The 19,114-nt window shown below is 40.1% G+C and overlaps 1 protein-coding gene across 1 annotated transcript in view; it reads left to right on the top strand.

Moving 5' to 3' along the window:
- Window positions 1-19,114, top strand: part of St13 (ST13 Hsp70 interacting protein) — a 38,058-nt gene that overhangs the window by 8,730 nt on the left and 10,214 nt on the right. The window contains exons 3-8 of the mRNA XM_051160036.1: window positions 4,010-4,082; window positions 5,243-5,313; window positions 11,924-11,990; window positions 17,282-17,366; window positions 17,491-17,601; window positions 18,964-19,066. Coding sequence (XP_051015993.1) covers window positions 4,010-4,082; window positions 5,243-5,313; window positions 11,924-11,990; window positions 17,282-17,366; window positions 17,491-17,601; window positions 18,964-19,066 — 510 coding nt within the window. The remainder of the gene's footprint in view (window positions 1-4,009; window positions 4,083-5,242; window positions 5,314-11,923; window positions 11,991-17,281; window positions 17,367-17,490; window positions 17,602-18,963; window positions 19,067-19,114) is intronic.

Below are 19,114 nucleotides of genomic sequence, written 5' to 3'. Positions count from 1 at the left end.
ACACACACACACACACACATGATGAAGTCTCAGTGTGTAGCTCTGGCTGGTCTGCAGTTCTGTATGGAGAGTAGACTGGCTTCAAGCTTACAGACAACAGCCTGCTTGGAGTAAAGGTGTATACCACCACACCTGGCGCAGTCACTCTTTATTTATTTACTTTTTTTTTTTTTTTTTTTTTACTTAATATTATATAACATTCTGCTTGCATGTACCTACACACCAGAAGAAGACACCAGATCTCATTATAGATGGTTATGAGCCACCATGTAGTTGCTGGGAATTGAACTCAGGACCTTTGGAAGATCAGCCAGCCTAGGGAGTTGCACTGCCCATAGTGGGCTAGCCCCTCCTACATTAATTATTAACTAAGAAGGTGCTTCATAGGCATAACTACAGGCCATTCTAATCTGGGCAGTTCTTGATTTGAGGTTTCCTTTTTCCAGATGATTTTAGGTTTGTATCAGCTTGATGATTAAAGCTATTAGTGACAATGGCATAGTCCTTTCATCTTAGGGATGGGCAGGCAGGCAAATATGCAGCTCACTGGCACTTGGACAATTGTGGATACTGTCTTAGTTTTCTTAAAGAAGAAACTGTTAATTGGGGTCTTACAATTTTAGACCCTTGACCATCATGGTAGGGAGCATGGCAGCAGGCACATAGACATGGTGATGGATCAAGTGCAAGGCAAAGAAAGCTAACCTCAGAGTTAGTCCCTCGTCACACACCTCTTTAAAACAAGGCCACACCTTTTGATGCTTCTCAAACAGTTCCACTGATTGGGTACCAAGCATTCAAATACATTAGCCTCTGGGTCATTGAAACCACCACGGGCAAATTGCGCATGCAACATGAAAAAGTTTTCTATACATGTATGTGTTTATGAACAAGTGAAAGAAGTCATCCAGTTGAGTGACCCTGTTTCAAAAAGTAAGAGTTACTGATGAAGACATCTAACACCCTCTGTCCTCTATGCTCAGATAGTATGCACACACATGCTTATGTACACATGCACCACACTATATATGTCCTGAGTTAGAAATATAAGTGGTCCAAGTTGGGCATGGTATGTGATCTCAGCATTTGTGGGGTAAAAGCAAGATAATTGCAAGTTTGACACCAGTGTGGCCTACATATGGAGACTGTGTCTTAGTTACTGTTGTGAAGAGATACTGTTACCAAGGCAACTCTTATAAAAGAAAGCATTCACCTGAGGTCTTGCTTACCTCTTCAGAGGTTTAGTCCATTATTACTGTGGCAGGAAGCATGGCAGCAAGCATGGTGCTGGAGCACTAGCTGAGACCTAATCCTGACCTGTAGATAGAGAGGGACAGCGGTCTTGGGTTGGGCTTTTGAAACCTCAAAGCCCACTCCCAGTGACATACTTCCTCCAACAAGGCCACTGTCCTAATCCTTTTACTTCCTGGTGACTAAGTGTTTAAATATCGGAGCCTATTGGGGGAGAAGCATTCTTTTCTCTTTTTTTAAGATTTATTTATTTATTTTATGTATGTATATGAGTGCTCTGTCTGCATGTACACCTGCAGGCCAGCAGAGGGCATTAGATCACATTACAGATGGTTGTGACCCACCATGTGGATGCTAGGAATTGAACTCAGGACCTCTGAAAGAGCAGTCAGTGCTCTTAACCACTGAGCCATCTCTCCAGCCTCAGGAGAGGCATTCTTATTCAAACCACCACACTATTTTAAAAAAGAAAAAAGTCAGTGGTAGAAGTATATGGTAACATATCAACAATTGTGCATCTGGTAAGGACTCAACAAATATTTTAGAATTAAGATGAAAACTTAATTTTTTAGAGAAATTTTGCGTTTGGTTTGGTTTGGCTCCCACCCCACCCCCCGCCCCGCCCAAAGACAGGGTTTCTCTGTGTAACAGAGCCCTGGCTGTCCTGGATTCTCTTCATAGACCAGGCTGGCTTCAAACTCACAGAGATCCGCCTGCCTCTGCCTCCCAAGTGCTGGGATTAAAGGTGTGCGCCACCACCGTCTGGCAAAATTTTGCTTTTTAAGTTAGATTTATCTACTATGTGTGAGTAGGAGAGCGATGGTGGCGCATGTGCCATATTGAATGTGTGGAGGTCATAGGACAACTTGCAGGTGTAGGTTCTCTCTTTCGACTATGTGGGTCCCAGGGATTGAATTTAGGTCCTAAGACTTGATGTGGCAAGTACCTTTACCTGCTGAGCCATCTTGCCTTGGTTTTTGTTTTTGTTTTTAGACAGGGTTTTACTGTATAGCCCTGGCTGACTGCAATTTTTGTAGACAAGGCTGGCCTCTTAATTCAGAGACCTGCAAGCTGCTTTTAAATGTATATGCCAACCACCCCTGGCCTGACTTTGTTTTGTTTTGTTTTTTGGGTTTTTCTGTTGTTCTGTTTTGTTTTTAACTTACAATTCTGAAGTATGTCTGGTAAAACAGATAAACCATGATTCTTTTTTAAAAAGATGTATTTATTTATGCTGTATACAGTGTTCTGCCTGCATGCCACAAGAGGACACCAGATCTCATAGATGGTTGTGAAGTCACCATATGGTTGCTGGGAATTGAACTGGGACCTCTGAAAAGCAGTTGGTGCTCTTAACCTCTAAGCCATCTGTCTAGCCCCTGACTTTGTATTCTTAAGATCAAAGGGGGAAGGAACCTAAAAGTGCAGTTAAATTCTAATGTACCGACAGTTGGGTGAGTAGGTATAGGTGGCTGGTAGTGGAGCTTTCTCTAAGATACACAGTCTCATTAAACAGAGTGCCAGTTTATCTCTTAGCCGTCCTGTATCAGAATTGATAGGACACTACACGGTACTAGAGGCTGGAAAGGAAATTTGTTTTCCATCATGTGATCTTTTAAATTCTTTGTAATTTCTTTGTGTGTTACAATTCCACAGACACTTATTTTTACAGTTCTCAAACTGAGCAAGCCTTGAAAATTGAAGTGTTCCAGGCATTTGACATTAAAACGCACAATCTGGCCAGCCATGGTAGGCATGCCTTTAATCCTACAACTTGGGAGGCCAGCCCCGTCTATATAGTGAGTTCCAGGATGGCCAGGGCTATATATAGCATGAGACTCTGCCTCAGAAAAAGGCAAGCAAACAACTTTGAACCTGAAAGCATGGTTTGTTTTCACATACAGGTTTCACATTGTTGCCCAGACTGACCTCAAGCTCAGCTCAAATGACCCCACTGTCTTGGCTGCTTTCAGTCTTTCTACCACCAGTCACAAAGAATCTGATTTATTTTGCATAAAATTTTTTTTAATTTTAGTTTTTTAAATTTTTTATTAGTTTATTCTTGTTATATTTCAATGGTTATCCCATCCCTTGTATCCTTCCATTCTTCCCTCCCTCCCATTTTCCCCTTATTCCCCTCCCCTATGACTGTTCCTGAGGGGGATTACCTCCCCCTGTATATGCTCATAGGGTATCAAGTCTCTTCTTGGTAACCTGCTGTCCTTCCTCTGAGTGCCACCAGGTCTCCCCCTCCAAGGGACATGGTCAAATGTGAGGCACCAGAGTACATGAGAAAGTCATATCCCACTCTCCACTCAACTGTGGAGAATGTTCTGACCGTTGGCTAGATCTGGGTAGGGTTATTTTGCCTAAAATATTATTTTTGTATTTGTGTTTTAGTTTTCTGAGACAAGAGTCTCATCCAAGGTGAAGCTATTTTTATAAAACCCCGATCCTCCATGTACAGCCAAGATACTAGATTATGGAGAGTCATAGGTCCAGCGCCTAAGAGTGTTACATAGTGTGGAGTATATGAATTGTATTTGCTTTAAAGAAAAAACCCTGACAGCTTAAATTCTAAAATGCCTGATTCCTAAAGGTGTCCATAAGGTACCAGACCTATAGTTAATTAGAAACGAGAAGTAAAAGAATGCTTAACAACCGAAATAGGTATACATTTATTGTGTCTATGTTATAAACGCATGAAACATGTTATATTTTTAAATATTGACAGCACTATTTCATTTTCTTCTGCTAGGAAGAAAAAAGAGATAATAAGACAGAGGAAAATATAAAGACGGATGAACCATCAAGCGAGGAGAGTGATCTAGGTGAGCGTAATCTCGAGGACTCAGTCCTGTATGGTTGGTATTTTTGTTTAGCAGTTTTTATTTGCCTCAGTTTTGCCTCAGTATTTTATTTGCCTCAGTTTGTAGCGCAAGATGACCTGGAGCTGTGTAGCACAGGTGGGCTTGGGTTTGAGGCAGTCCTTCTGCCTCAGCCTCCTGAGTGCCAGGTGGCTGATTTTATCTACTGGTTTGGTTATAATACTGACCTACAGACTTTTCCCCACATCAATAGTATGCCTATGTTTTATAGAATTCTTCTATACCTGATTTTTAAAGCTAATTATATTAAAATGAAGTAGTATTTTGTCATTAGCTACAATTACTCTCTATAACTTGTACTGCCTGCATAAATGTCTTTAAAAACGTTCTGGTACATAGCTGGGAAAATTATTAGGATTTATTAATTGGGTGATGGGAAAAGTTTTGTGGAGATCAGAAGAACAACTCTTGGGATTTAGCTTTCTCATTCTACTGACCCAAAATCTTTCCCAATTGTTATTGTTAACAAAAATCTCAATCATTTGATTTACCAATAAAGACTTGGGAGCCAGATGCTGGGGTGAAAAGCTGAGAAAGTACCTGGTTGACTTTCCTCCTCAGCCAGCCTCCTCCTCATATGCCATCTCTAACAGCCCACTTCAAAATGAATGTCCCTCTCTTCTCCTTCCTGTACGTCTCTCTTTCAGCTATTGGCTGATCAGCTTTATTGACAAATTAGAGAATAAATGAGGAGCAATGTTTACACAAACTAAAGACAAGATATTCTTAGAATAAGCATTAACATGCCATGTCTGGATTGCAACCAGAAATGAGGGCAGAGAAATCAGTATTTGAGTAATACAAGGATAATCTTTACACAGTGCACAATAACATTATGCCAGCAGTGGTTATTTTTAACAGGGAAGTAGTTTATAATGTATCAGGGTTCAAGTTAAACTAGCTTATAGTTATACTAGCAAGTAATTCATTTCTTTTTGAGGGGCTGTTTATCCTATCTATAACCTCCAACATATTAGGCGAGCACTTACTCTGAGCTACACCCAGATCAGCTCATCTCATTTTATTGTTTCAAGTAAAGAGAGGCTATTAAGCTATACCTTATTTTAATTTAGTCTTTAATTTGTCATTTTCAACTTTTGCAGAAATTGACAATGAAGGTGTAATTGAGCCAGACACTGATGCCCCTCAAGAAATGGGAGATGAAAATGCGGAGGTAAGTTTAATGACTTATTTTAGGAAAGGTGAGATTCCCCAGTGTTGGGATTATTTTATAACATGACTTAAACTGTTTAAACACACTTTTAAATCTTACTAACTAAAGTATTTACAAATTCCTGTGCCTTTTTTTTGTTTTGTTTTGTTTTGTTTTGTTTTGTTTTGTTTTGTTTCCGAGATGGGGGTTTCTCTGTGTAGCCTTGACTGTCCTGGACTCGCTTTGTAGACCAGGCTGGCCTCGAACTCACAGCGATCCGCCTGCCTCTGTCTCCTGAGTGCTGGCTGGCATTTTAATTATAATCTCTGGTCTTGTTTTTCTTGTTTGTTTTTTGTTTTTTGAGACAGGGTTTCTCTGTGTAGCCTTACATTTATGTCTGGTTGACTCACCACCTGTAAAACTTCCCCCAAAGTATATATCTACAATAAGAATTGTCTTTTTCTGAGTTGATTTTTGTTGTTGTTTTCAAGATAGGTTTCTCTGTGTAGTCCTGGCTGTCTTGGAACTTGCTCTATAGACCAGGCTGGCCTTGAACGCAAGAGATTTGCATTTGCCTGCCTCTGCCCCCTGAGTACTGGAATTAAAGGAGTGTGCCACCACATGTGGTTTAGAATTGTCTTGATGGACGGACGGGCGCGGGCGCGCGCACACACACATACGCACGCACGCACGCACACGGTCTTTTAGTTCAGGCTTATTTGAAATTTGTAGCCTTAGCTCCCCAACTGCTTCAAATACAGGTCTTGCCACTATGACCAATTTTATAGGATGAACTCTTAGGGCTTTGTGCATGCTAGGCCTGCATTTAGCTGACCCTATATCTGACACCCTTCTTCTGTTTTTTCCCCTGAGTGTATCTTGTGTAGCCCCACTGTCCTCAACAGGTGATCCTAAGTGCTGCTGTTACAGGCGTGCACCACCATGCCGCACAGAACCTTTATTGAAGTTTCTTTTCCTCTACGGTCTTAAGTATTTTTGGCCCTTTGTGGAGTCTCTTTTTCTTCATGTCTTAATTCCTTTCTTTGTACTAATACCACAGTTTCTTATCCAGCTGTGTACTACTAAGTCTTATTATCTGGCAAGACAAGGACCCATAAAACTTGATGCCTATTTTAGCTGTTCTTAGTGTTTTTTCAAATACATTTTAGAATTAGATTGTCAGGGTCTGCTGTCCCAACATAGGTTATTCTCACTCACAGTCCCTGTTTCTCTCTCTCTCTCTCTCTCTCTCTCTCTCTCTCTCTCTCTCTCTCTCTCTCTCTCTCTCTCACACACACACACACACACACACACACACACACACAAACACACAGACACACACACACACGCACGCACGAGTAGAGGGTGAGAGAGAGAGAGATGGAGTAGGGAGGTTTGATTAACGTTACATTAAATTTTAATTAAGCTAGGGAAAGAATGCCTCTTACTATTGAGGCCATTCATGAATGTGATACCTAATTTTAGGCTTTTTAAATGCCTTTCAATAGCTTTCTTTAAAAAAAAAAAAAAAAAAGCAAAACTTTGTTTCAGTGTATTTATTTCATTGGTGCTTTGCCTACATGTATGAGTGTGAGGGTGTCATATGCCCTGGAACTGGAGCATACATACAGTTTTGAGCTGCTGTGTAAGTGCTGGGAATTGAACCAAAGTCCTCTGGAAGAGCAGCCAGTGTTTTGAACCACTGAACTATCTCAATAACTTTCTTTATTTTATTTATTTATTTTCTTTGTTGTTGTTTTTGTTTTTTGAGACAGGAACGTAAATTACTCAAAGAGATCTGCCTGTGTCTGCCTCCCAAGTATGGGATTACAAACATTGCACTACCATCACAAGGGGGAAAAACCCTTTAAAAATTGTATTGTTGCTGATGTTTGTAGTAGTCTTTTTTTCCTCTTCTACTTGGTATTCAGTACCCTGTCCTTCTAAGGATAACATTAAGTTTTAGAACATTTTAAATTATTATTTTCTTCAAATGGTGCTTCATCATTCTATTCTTTTCAAAAAATTTGTTGTTTTTTTTTTTTTTTTTTTAATGTGCATTAGTATAAGCCTGTCAGATCCCTTGGAACTGGAGTTACGGACAGTTGTAAGCTGGCATGTGAGTGCTGGGAATTGAATCAGGTCCTTTGGAGGAGCAGCAGCCAGTGCTCTTAACCACTGAGCCATCTCTCCAGCTCCATCATTCGGCTCTTATTCCAGAATCATGATTAGATATGTTGAGTTATGACTGCTGTGTCTAATCTTTTCCATTTACCTTTGAATCTGATTGCTTGGATTTACCTTGATACTGTTTGTTTGTTTTGGTTTTTTGAGACAGGGCTTCTCTGTTAGCCTTGGCTGTCCTGGACTTACTCTGTATAGACCAGGCTTGCCTCGAACTCAGAGCAATTCACCTGCCTCTGCCTCCCGAGTGCTGGGATTAAAGGCGTGCGCCACCACTTCCTGGCTACTTATGTCTTCTTAATACATGAAATAATTTTAAGATTTGTTTTATTTTTGTGTGGTAAGGGTTTGCTATTTGATCCATGCTGATCCAAACTCGGAAAACCACCTGGGGTGTTAGGGTTACCAGTGTGCACACTTGCTTCTCTATAGTATTTTTACCACAATCTTTGGAATTTTTCTTGTGGACAATTATTAAGTTCTATGTAGATGGTATGTTTTCCCCAAAGGGAATATATTTGCTTCCACCAAAGCTCTGAGTTGAGACTGTCAGCTAACTCTTGGACTATTTTAATTCTCAGGATAGCTTTTGTTTACATTGGCAATACAGAATTGAAATAAACAACTGCTTCATGGTTTTGGTATTTTTCTTTTTAAAACTTTTTTTGTTTGGTTTGGTTTGGTTTTTCGAGACAGGGTTTCTCTGTGTAGCCTTGGCTGTCCTGGACTCGCTTTGTAGACCAGGCTGGCCTTGAACTCACGGTGATCTGCCACCTCTGCCTCCCAAGTGCTGTGATTAAATGCGTGTGCCTCCACGCCCGGCCTTTTAAAAACTTTGCAAAAAGCATTTATTTATTTTATTTTGTATGTGTGTGCTTAGAGGTCAGACTTGTGGAAGGCTACCTGGAGGTCAGACTCATGTCTGCCTAGGTGGTAAGCACCTTTGCCTGCTGAGGCATCTCTCCAGCATTTAGGAATGCTTCCCCATCTACTTAACTGTCCCTTGTGTGAAGGAAGTTGAGGTTTTGGGTTTTTGTTGTTGTTGTTGTTGGTGGTGGTGGTGGTGGTGTGTGTGTGTGTGTGTGTGTGTGTGTGTGTGTGTGTGTGTGTGTGTGTGTGTATGTATGTATGTGTATAACCAGGGGCTTGTCAGTGTAGGCATTTGAAGTTTGAAAGTCATGTCTGGTTAGCCGTCCACATTGTCTTCTTTGTGTGTGGTGTTTTGCATGCTTTTCAAGAACATAATACCAGGTGGTCAGGTTTAACCTTGGCTACAGAGGTAACTGTGGACGAGTACTTGACTATTCTGAATTTAGCCTTCATTTAATCTTGTTTATTGTTTCTTCTTTCAAGATTTTTGCGTTTTTCTTTCTTTTTTTAATATTTAATGTATATGATTGCTGTATCTTCATGTACACCTACATGCTACAAGAGGACATCAGATCCCAGTATAGATGATGGTTGTGAGCTACCATGTGGTTTCTGGGAATTGAACTCAGGACCTCTGAATGAGCAGACAGTGCTCTTAACCTCTGAGCCATCTCTCCAGCCCTATTTTTACATTTTTCAAATGAAGACTGCTTCACTTGTTAATTTTCTAAAATTACTTTGTCTTGCTGTTTAATTATATGAACTGTTTCTGACTTTTAAAAAAAAAATTAAAACAAACTTTTTAGTTTGCCAAAGGAATTTTTGTTGGAATTGGCTTTGAATTTAATAAATAACTTAGAAGTGTATCAGTATTTCAGTATTTCAGTGAGTACAGTTAGCATGATAGTAGCTCTAACACTTTCTACTTAACGCAAAACTATTGCTCAAGTATGGTATAATTTTAATACATACAGTGTGTACTGATCAAATCAGAGTAATTACCCTTTTTCATTTCCCCATTAAAACCGTGTTCTTTCACCGTGGGTATGCTCTCCCTACTCCATTTCCCTCTTGAATACAGACATGAAAGTTATTTGCCATAGGCACTCTTGGATAGCCAGTAGCCAAGTTAGGGACTGTGTCTAGTTGCCTGTCAACAGGTGAGTGGATTGTTCTACTGCTGTGAAGAGACACTGACCAAGGCAACTCCTATAAAGGAAAGCATTTAACTGGGGCTTGCTCACAGTTTGAGGAGGTTTGTTCATTACCATCATGGTGGGATGGGCTGCTGGAGCAGTAGCCAAGAGTGTTGAATGCTGAGCCATAAGCGGCAGGCGTTGGGCCTGGCATGGGCTTTTGAAGCCTGAGAACCACCCCCAGCAGCACACCTCCCAAGGGTATGTCCACTCCAACATGGCCACACCTCCTAGTCCTTCCTAGGTTACTATCTGGGTCTAAGTCTGCAAGTAAATGAGCCTATGGGGGGCTATACTCACTCAAACCACCATGTAAGATAAAATAATATATGTGTGTATATATAGTGGGTTCTTACTAAACTATAAAGAAGAATGAAATTATGCTGTTTGCCGGAAAATAGGTCAAACTGGAAAACCTATTAAGTGTAATATGCCAGGCTCAAACAAATACCACATTTTTTCTTTGATTTGTGTGTCCTGGGTTGCACATAGATACATAGCCACTTTTATAAATGTAACATAAAATTTTCTTGGAAGTCTTTTTATGTTTCTTTAATAGGATTTTTTTTTTCTTGGTTGCTGAAGTCTCGTGTGGTCTTGGAAAACTATATTTTACAGGCTTGGTTTTCCGTTTCATGCAGTTTTTTGTGTTCTACAAAAATTTTGTATTTGTGTTGCTTTTGTATCATTTGGGTCTTACTCAGTAAGCCAAGCTGGCCTTGGATATTGAGCAATTTTTTTTTGCCTCTGTCTCTATCTCCTAAGAGCTAAGATTAAGGTGTTTGCCACCATAACTGGTTTGCTTGCAGTTTTTGTATTCTTGTTTTACAGACTTGAGTGACTTCTCAGTTCTATTGAACTTTGTTTTTAGATATGAAGATAGCTAGCTTTTCTGTTCTATTCTTCAACATAGCAAATGATTTCTCCTCCTCCTCCTGCTGTGTCACTACCACCAAGACAGGGTCTTCCTAGTCCTATGTAGTTCTGTTAGCCTTGGCGCTGTCACCATGTAGACCAGGTTGGCCTCAGTTCTCCTACTCTGCCTCCTCAGTACAGGGAATAAAGGTGCTTTTAATGGTCATCATTGGTCATGTTCTTAGTCTGCACCTGCAAGTGTTACTTCACACAGCAGAGGCAGTAAGGTGGATATAGTTAAAGTAACTTACTGGCACTATTTTTTAATATTGATTTTATTGCATTCTTATATCTACCATTCTTCTCCACCCCAATACCTCCCAACATCCCAACACTAGATAGGAAAGACAGAAGGTTAGAGGGGAAAGGGGCGTAGATCTCTTTAGGGTTGCTGGACAAGTTGTCTTTGTTGTACGAGTATTTCCAACTTCCCATCAAAACACAACAAACCCACTTCTCTCTCAGTCCATCTCTGGGCTCTGGCATTTATCCCTTCCCAAAAGTACCAGGAATCCTAAACATCAACTATCCTACACTGGCAAAATCACGTCCTTGTTACTGCATGAGACAATCAAAGTTAATGACTATGAAGCAGCCCCATATCCCGTACCTGGTATTAAAACAAAAACATTCACATGACATGAAGTATTTTTTTGTTTGTTTTATTCTGCTTTGCTTATTTTGTTTTGTTTTGATTTCTCGAGACAGGGTTTCTCTGTGTAGTATTGGCTGTCTTGGATTTGCTTTGACGACCAGGCTGGCATTGAACTCACAGTGATCCTCCTGCCTCTGCCTCCTGAGTGCTGTGCCTCACAACCCTTGGTTTTTAAAGAAACCAACATTCTAACTATAGTTACTTCCAAATACCAGACTTTAGGTAGGATGTTTAGAATATGTTCTTGTTAATCTTTATGCTGTCAGCATTATTCTTGGTATTTGTTCTCCTGACTAGTATAGGTACTCAAAAGATTTTTGGGAATAAAAAATAAGACCTATATCCTCTATGGTTGAAGTGTGAAAGGCTCAAGTTCACTTTTCATGAAGAGACTGGATTTAACTTTCATGGATAGGTCCCATGGATGGGGGAAAGATGGTTGGAAGGAAGTTACGTCTAAGGCAGGGTGTGAAATCTGTTCAGCATAGAAGGTTAATATTCTTTCTCTATAGTTTTTTTACTACTAGAGATAAGTGCATGAATGTGTGGATAGTGACTGTCACCCTTAACAAAGTCCAAATTAGGCCGGGCAGTGGTGGTGCACACCTTTAATTCCAACGCTTGGGAGGCAGAGGCAGGAGGATTGCTGTGAGTTCGAGGCCAGCCTGGTCTACAAAGTGAGTCCAGGATAGTTAAGGCTACACAGAGAAACCCTGTCTTGAAAAAACAAAAGGAAAAAAAAAAAAGTCCAAATTACTACTTTGTCATGCTCGCTTCACTGCTTCTGAAATAACCTTCAATTTCCTGTTAGATAACTGAGGAGATGATGGATCAAGCAAATGAGAAGAAGGGGGCTGCCATTGAAGCCCTAAATGATGGTGAGTCGTAGTGTTTTCTTTTTACTGTATTTCTGTACTAGTGTGAATATTCTGTACCCTACTACAGTGACTGTTAGTAGTGTAAACGTCAAGGGATTAGATCTCATCTTGCCCTATGAAGACATTAGGACATTAGCCCAGCCACCTCTTCCTCATGGCAGATCAGCTACAGCCATTCAGCATCGGTGACGTGGCCTTACCGTGGGCAGGGCTGGCTCATCCTCTTCCTGCGTGTATCATGGCCTTTGCTCAGGAGCATCGGCTGCTCATAATTGAATTGAGTTCAATTCCTAGCACACACATGACAGGCAGCTCACAGCTGTCTGTAACTTCACTTCCAGGGGACCAGACGAAACACCAATGCCCATAAAAAGAAAGAAAAAAATTTGGCAATCTCTAACCTTTGACATAGTAATAATAATACTTTGATAAATGATATTTGTAACACAAACTCTTGTTAGAATGGGAATCGAGTTTGTGAATCTTAGGTCTTCAAAAAAATTGCAAGATGGCTTAGCAGGTAAAAAGACTCATACCAAGCCTAGTTGGTCTGAGTTTGATCCCTGATGGTGGAAGGAGAGGACCAACTTTTACAAGTTGTCCTTTGACCCCCATGTGTTCTTTGGCATGCTCCCTCCCACTCTTATCAAAAATTTAATTAATTTTTCTTTGTGTTTGAGTGTTTTGTCTGTGTGTATGTGTATGTACCATGTGTATGCCTGGTGCCCATGGAAACCAGAAGAGAGGGTGTCAAATATCCTGGAACTGGAGTTACAGGTGATGTAAGCTGCCATGTGGGTGCTGAGAATGAAACTTGGTTTTGTTCAGTTTTTTTTTTTTTTTTTTTTAAATAAAAGCGGCAAGTACACCGAACCATTCAGACACCTGACAAGCCTCTAAGATGTAGTTTAAAAAACAAAAACAAGCCGGGCGTGGTGGCGCATGCCTTGAATCCCAGCACTCGGGAGGCAGAGGCAGGTGGATCGCTGTGAGTTCGAGGCCAGCCTGGTCTACAAAGTGAGTCCAGGATGGCCAAGGCTACACAGAGAAACCCTGTCTCGAAAAACCAAACAAAACAAAACAAAACAAAACAAAAAACAAAATAGACAGGCATGGTGGCGCATGCCTTTAATCTCAGCACTGAGGTGGCAGAGGCATGTGGATCTCTGTGAGTTCAAGGCTAGCCTGGTCTACAAAGAGAGTCCAGGATATGCAAGGCTACATAGGGAAACCCTGTCTTGGGAAGCAAAACAACTGTCAGAGGGTTGTTACTATGTTTAGTTAATTAGAACAAGTGATCATAAACTTGGGACTGTTGTTACTGTTACTAGTAATAGATGCAGGTTATTTCATAACTTGGACGGTGTGTCACTCACAGTGCTGTCACATGCTGATGCACATTTGCACTTGATTTAGAAGATGACTGAAATTTTATTTTAGGATGAACTTAGCAGTGTTTGTTCCATACTGGCTTTTTGACTTTTTGTTGGTAGTAGTGGGGAAAGGGGCAGTGTTTAGTCTCTGTGTGCAGTGCAGCTGCCTTAGGACGTCCACTGTGTCGCCCAGGCTGCTCTGCAGCCTCAGGTCAGGCTTTGGCACCTCCTCCACCTTATTGTACCATCTTTTTAGTTTAGGTCCTTGTTGCTTGCTTATTATTATAACTTTGTATTCTACAGCTGTCTTAGTGTTTTTGAAGTTTTGATTGCTTTTTTGCCCTTTATTAGAACTGTCATCTTTTTTTTTTTTTTTTTTTAAACAGTCACTATTAGTTCTAGTTGGCCTAGAACTCACAGAGATCCCCCTGTCTCTTCCTCCCAAATGCTGAGATTACAGTCATGAGCCACCTTCACATCCAAGAACTGCTAGTTAGTATTAGTTAAGCATCAATGCTTTATACTAACATTTGAAGATGTATCGTGATGTTCCCACCTATTGTGGCCAGACTTTATAAATATCTATATATTTTACTTTTTTATTTTTAATTTTATTTATTTTTGTCTTTTAGAGACAGAGACCTTTAGATGTAGTTTAGGCAGGCTTCTATTTGTGATCCTATTTTCTCAGTTTCTTCAGTACTGGGATTAGAAGTATGTCCCTCCATATACAGCTTTGTTATTACTGTTTCCTCCACAGGCGTAGGCGCTCACACACCCTGTTTTGGGATTTAGCCGAGACTCTCAGGATGGTTCAGGTTAAGGACTTTATAATTGAGTTTGCATTCACATAGAGTGGAATTGGCTCTCCTGATGTTAAGCAAAGTGTCAGCCAGCCCTACAAACCTTGGGAGTTTTTTGTTTTGGTTTTTGGTTTTTTTTTTTTTAAAACCTTGTTTTGAAAGTTGCTTTGTTGTTTCAATTCCAGTCAGATTTTTACGGCATTAAAATATTTACTTGTGCTTTACTACTTCTTCTAAAGTTATTCACCAATTTTTAATTAAGTTTATTTTTAATTTATTCACTTTACATCCCGATTGTAGCCCCCTTCCTCTTCTCTTCCCAGGCCCACCCTTCCCCCATCTCCCCTTTCACCTAGTCCTTAGAAAAGAGGGGGCTCTCCTCCCCCACCATCTGACTTGAGCTTATCAAGTCTCATTAGGACTGCCTGCATCCTTTTCTTGTGTGGGCTGACATGACCGCCCTGCGAGGGGTAAGTGATGAATGAGTGGGCACCAGAGTCCATGTCAAAGGCATCCCCTGCTCCTGATACCAGGGCCTCACATGGAGACTGTGCTGCCTACTGACCACATCTGAGCAGGAGGTCTAGGTCCTCTTCGTGCACGGTCCTCAGTTGGTGCATCAGCCTCTGTACTTACTCACCAATTTTACCTTTGAATTCAAACCTACTGTTCATAGCTACTATTTTAGTCCTTTTCATACTAGTTTTAATTGTCCTGCTACGTAACTGTTTTGTGATATACGTATGTATGTATGTGTGTGTGTGCATGTGTGTGTGTGTATGTGTGTGTATGTGTGCACTATATACTATATGTACGTATATAGTAGTAGTGATATACGTATGTATGTATGTGTGTGTGCGTGTGTGTTTGTGTATGTGTGTATGTGTGCACTATATACTATATGCACGTATATAGTAGTAGTGATATACGTATGTATGTACGTGTGTGTGTGCATGTGTGTTTGTGTATGTGTGTATGTGTGCACTATATACTATATGTACGTGTATAGTAGTAGTGATATACGTATGTATGTACGTGTGTGTGTGCATGTGTGTTTGTGTATGTGTGCACTATATACTATATGTACGTGTATAGTAGTAGTAGTAGTGATAAGATTTTTGGATTTGGTTTTTTGAGACAGAGTCTCACTATGTAACCTGGTTATCCTACAACTCATTTTGTAGACCAAGTTAGCCTTGAACTTACAAAAATATATTTGGCCAAGTGCTGGGATTATTAAAGCTGTGTGCTATCCCTTCTGGCACTAATAAGACTTTTTGTGTGTTTTGTTTTTGTGAATTTTTTTGAAATCCCATATTCACTAATTGAGTACATTTTTTAAAATAAAATTTGACATTTTCAAATTTTTAAAACTTTAGTATTGTTGTTGAATAGCTTCTCTTAAAGGACTAGTTTAATAAAGCAAAAAAGCAAAAGCTTTTGGGCCAGCAGTATGGCTTAGAGGTGCTTGTTACCAAGCCTGACAATTTGAGTTTAATCCCTGGGACTCTTTTAATATAAGGAGATAAAAGTTCTGATTGTTGTCCTGATTTCTCTGCATAAATGCATACTCAAATAAGAATAAATGAATGTGATTCTTTATATAAAAAGCTAAGACGGGCAGGAGAGATGGCTCAGCGATTAAGAATGCTTGCCATACACTCTATCACAAGGACTGGAGTTAGGATCCTAGCACCCATGTTGAGTGGCTCACAAATGTTTTGCTTTTGCTGGGATTAAAGGTGTGCACTACCACCTTTTGGCTATGTTTTGGATTTTTAAAAGATTTATTTCTGGCCAAGCTGGAGGCCAGCAGATCTTTGTGAGTTCGAAACCAGCCTGGTCTACAAAGGGAGTCTAGGGCAGCCAGGGCTACACAGAGAAATCATGTCTTGAAAAGCCAAAAAAAAAAAGAGTGTGAGTGTTTTTGTCTGTATGCACTTCTGCACCACATGCATATCTGGTGCCCTGAGAAAGGTCAGTATAGGACACAAAACTCTCTCAAACTGAAGTTATGCTTATTTGTAAGCTGCCTTCTGGGAGCTAGGAAAATAATATTTAGTAGCTATTGCTGCAGCTCCCTGTTTGTTTATTTTTTTGCTTGGTGGTGGTGGAGCACACATGTAGGGTGCACGTGTAGAGATGAGAGGACAGCTTTTAGAAGTTCATTCTCTCCTACCATGTGGGGCTTTTTGTTTTTGTTTTATTTTTGAAACACTGTCCCTATATTGTCTAGCTTTCCTGGGACCAGTTGTATATGTAGCCTATGCTTGCCTCCAATTTGCAATCCTCTGCCTTCTGCTTCTTGGATGCTAGGGTTTATAAATGTGTATCAGCTTGCTTTCTTCTTTTCTTCTTCTTCTTCTTCTTCTTCTTCTTCTTCTTCTTCTTCTTCTTCTTCTTCTTCTTCTTCTCCTCCCCTCCTCCTCCTCCTCCTCCTCCTCCTCCTCTTCCTCCTCCTCCTCCTTCTCTTCCTCCTCCTCTTCCTCCTCCTCCTCCTCCAACTTCTTCTTCTAAATATTTTTAAATTTTATTTTTGTTACTTTATATGAATTGAGTGTCTTGCCACCTGTGTGCCTAGTGCCATGGAGACCAGAAGAAGGCACCAGATCTCTTGGAACTTGGATTACAGGTGGTTGGTTGTGAGCCTATATATGAGTTCTGGAAATTAGACCTTGGTCTTCTGGAGTAGTCAGTGCTCTTAACCACTGAGTCATCTCTCCAGCCTCACTGAGGTTATTTTTAAACAAGCCCCTAATTTAAAATGTTTTGGTGCTGGTTACTGACCATGCTTGCTGGGAAGCACTATCACTGTGTCTCCCAGCCTTATAGTAGGCTTTCCTCTTTTTAAAAAAGTAGACTGAGAAACTGTGCAAATCTTTTCTTGTTGTTCTTTAGAGGCAGGGTTTCTCTGTGTTGTCCTGGACTTGTTTTTGTAGACCAGGCTAGTCTCGAACTCAGAGATGCACCTGACTCTGCCTCTGGAGTGCCAGAATTTAAGGCTTGTGTCACCAGGCCCAGCTCAATGTGTAATTCTTAATTGGATAAGTAAAAATATTGTATTAATATTTTTGTCTGCTGGACATTTCTTAATAAGTTCTGTTTTCACTTCAAGGTGAGCTACAGAAAGCCATTGACTTGTTCACAGATGCCATCAAGCTGAATCCTCGCTTGGCTATTTTGTATGCTAAGAGAGCCAGGTAAAAACACTTCTAAGTACAAGTACCTTTTATAAATTTGTTTAAATACTTCTGATTTTGTAAAAAATCTCAAAGTTTTATTGTTTGAAATGAAGTTTTTCTTAATACTGTGTTTGTTTTTTAGTGTCTTTGTCAAATTACAGAAGCCAAATGCTGCCATCCGAGACTGTGACAGAGCCATTGAAATAAACCCTGATTCAGCTCAGCCATACAAATGGCGAGGGAAAGCTCACAGGTAAATGAGTAAATAGTGCTGGGGAAATGGCTCAGCTGATAAAATGCTTAGAGAACTGAGTTTGACCCATAGAACCCGTGTTCTAAAAAAGTGGGGTGTGGTAATGCATGCCTTTAAAATCCTGGAGGCAGGTGGACCAGCTTGGTCTACAAAGTGAGTTCAGGACAGCCAGGGCTACATGGAGAAACCCTGTCTCAAAAACCAAAAGAATGGAAGTTCTTTACATAGCTGTATTAACTGACTCACAGTAATGATTTTTATAAAGGCATGCCAAAGAGAAAGGTAAAAAGGCAGAAATAAACTGTATTAGTGCTATGTGGATGTAGGAGAAGCTCACACATTGCTGTTAGTTTCTTTAAGTCATCCACTTGTCCTCCAGGGGTGTTTTGCCTTCTGATACAAGTGCGGGCTTGTCTTGTGCCTGGCTGCTTACAGATTTAGAATAAGCCTTTCTTTTTTTTTTTTAAACCATAGTTTGGGCTGGAGAGATAGCTCAGAGGTTAAGAGCACTGTCTGATCTTTCAAAGGTCCTAAGGTGACCTTCTTCTGGCATGCAGGAGTTGTATGCAGGCAGAACATTGTAAACATAATAAATAAATCTTTAAAAAAAAAAAAAAACAACCCTTAGTTGATTTTTGTGTACACTAAAATTTGTGTGGTTGAGTAAACTTACTGTTTGTGTTACTGTCTTTACTATCATTTCAGTGAACACAACCAAGGAAATATATCTTTGTAAATTCATGATTTGAGTGAAGATTTTATGAGTTGAATTTATGCCGAGATTTTGTCCCTATTTAATTTTTTTAAACTGCCCTATAAGTAACAGTGGTTTATAATTACTGACTTAGCACAGCATACGCATGTCAATGTAAAAGTTTTCTTGGCTGTCAGGATTGTCCTTAAGAATATATTTCATTTAGAATATGTGCCTAAAACAAAATGTTTAGAAAGCTAATTTCAATTTGTATGTCTGTGTTGAATGTGTGGTAATCTCATTGTTTTTATATTTGGGTTTAGGGTTTGCTTTGTTTTTATTCATCTTGAGGGGATGGTAGTATTTCGTGTCATGGTGTACATGTTCCTCACTCCATTTTTTCTGTGTGTCTTGGAGTGAAGCAGGTTTTGAGACAGGTTTTCTCTGTGTAGCTTTGGCTTTCCTAGAATTTTCTCTGTAGCCAGACTGGCCTCAAACTCACAGAGATCCACCTGCCTCTGCCTCCTGGGTACTGGGATTAAAGATGTGTTCCACCACTGTTTGGCTGTAACAATTCTTAAATTGGTTGATAAAAATTTATAGTTAATAATTAACTGAAAACTTTTCCTGATACTATATATTTTTAAGTTAGTTCACATCTGTTTCAGACTCCTGGGTCACTGGGAAGAAGCAGCTCATGATCTTGCCCTGGCCTGTAAACTGGATTATGACGAGGATGCCAGTGCAATGCTCAAAGAAGTTCAACCTCGGGTATGTCGTGCTTTGTGCTTGGTCTGGAAGATACAGTCTCCTGGAAAT

Source organism: Acomys russatus, chromosome 17 (assembly GCF_903995435.1).
Source record: "Acomys russatus chromosome 17, mAcoRus1.1, whole genome shotgun sequence".
Classification (NCBI taxonomy): Eukaryota; Metazoa; Chordata; class Mammalia; order Rodentia; family Muridae; genus Acomys; species Acomys russatus.
This window is presented reverse-complemented; position numbering and strand designations above follow the sequence as displayed.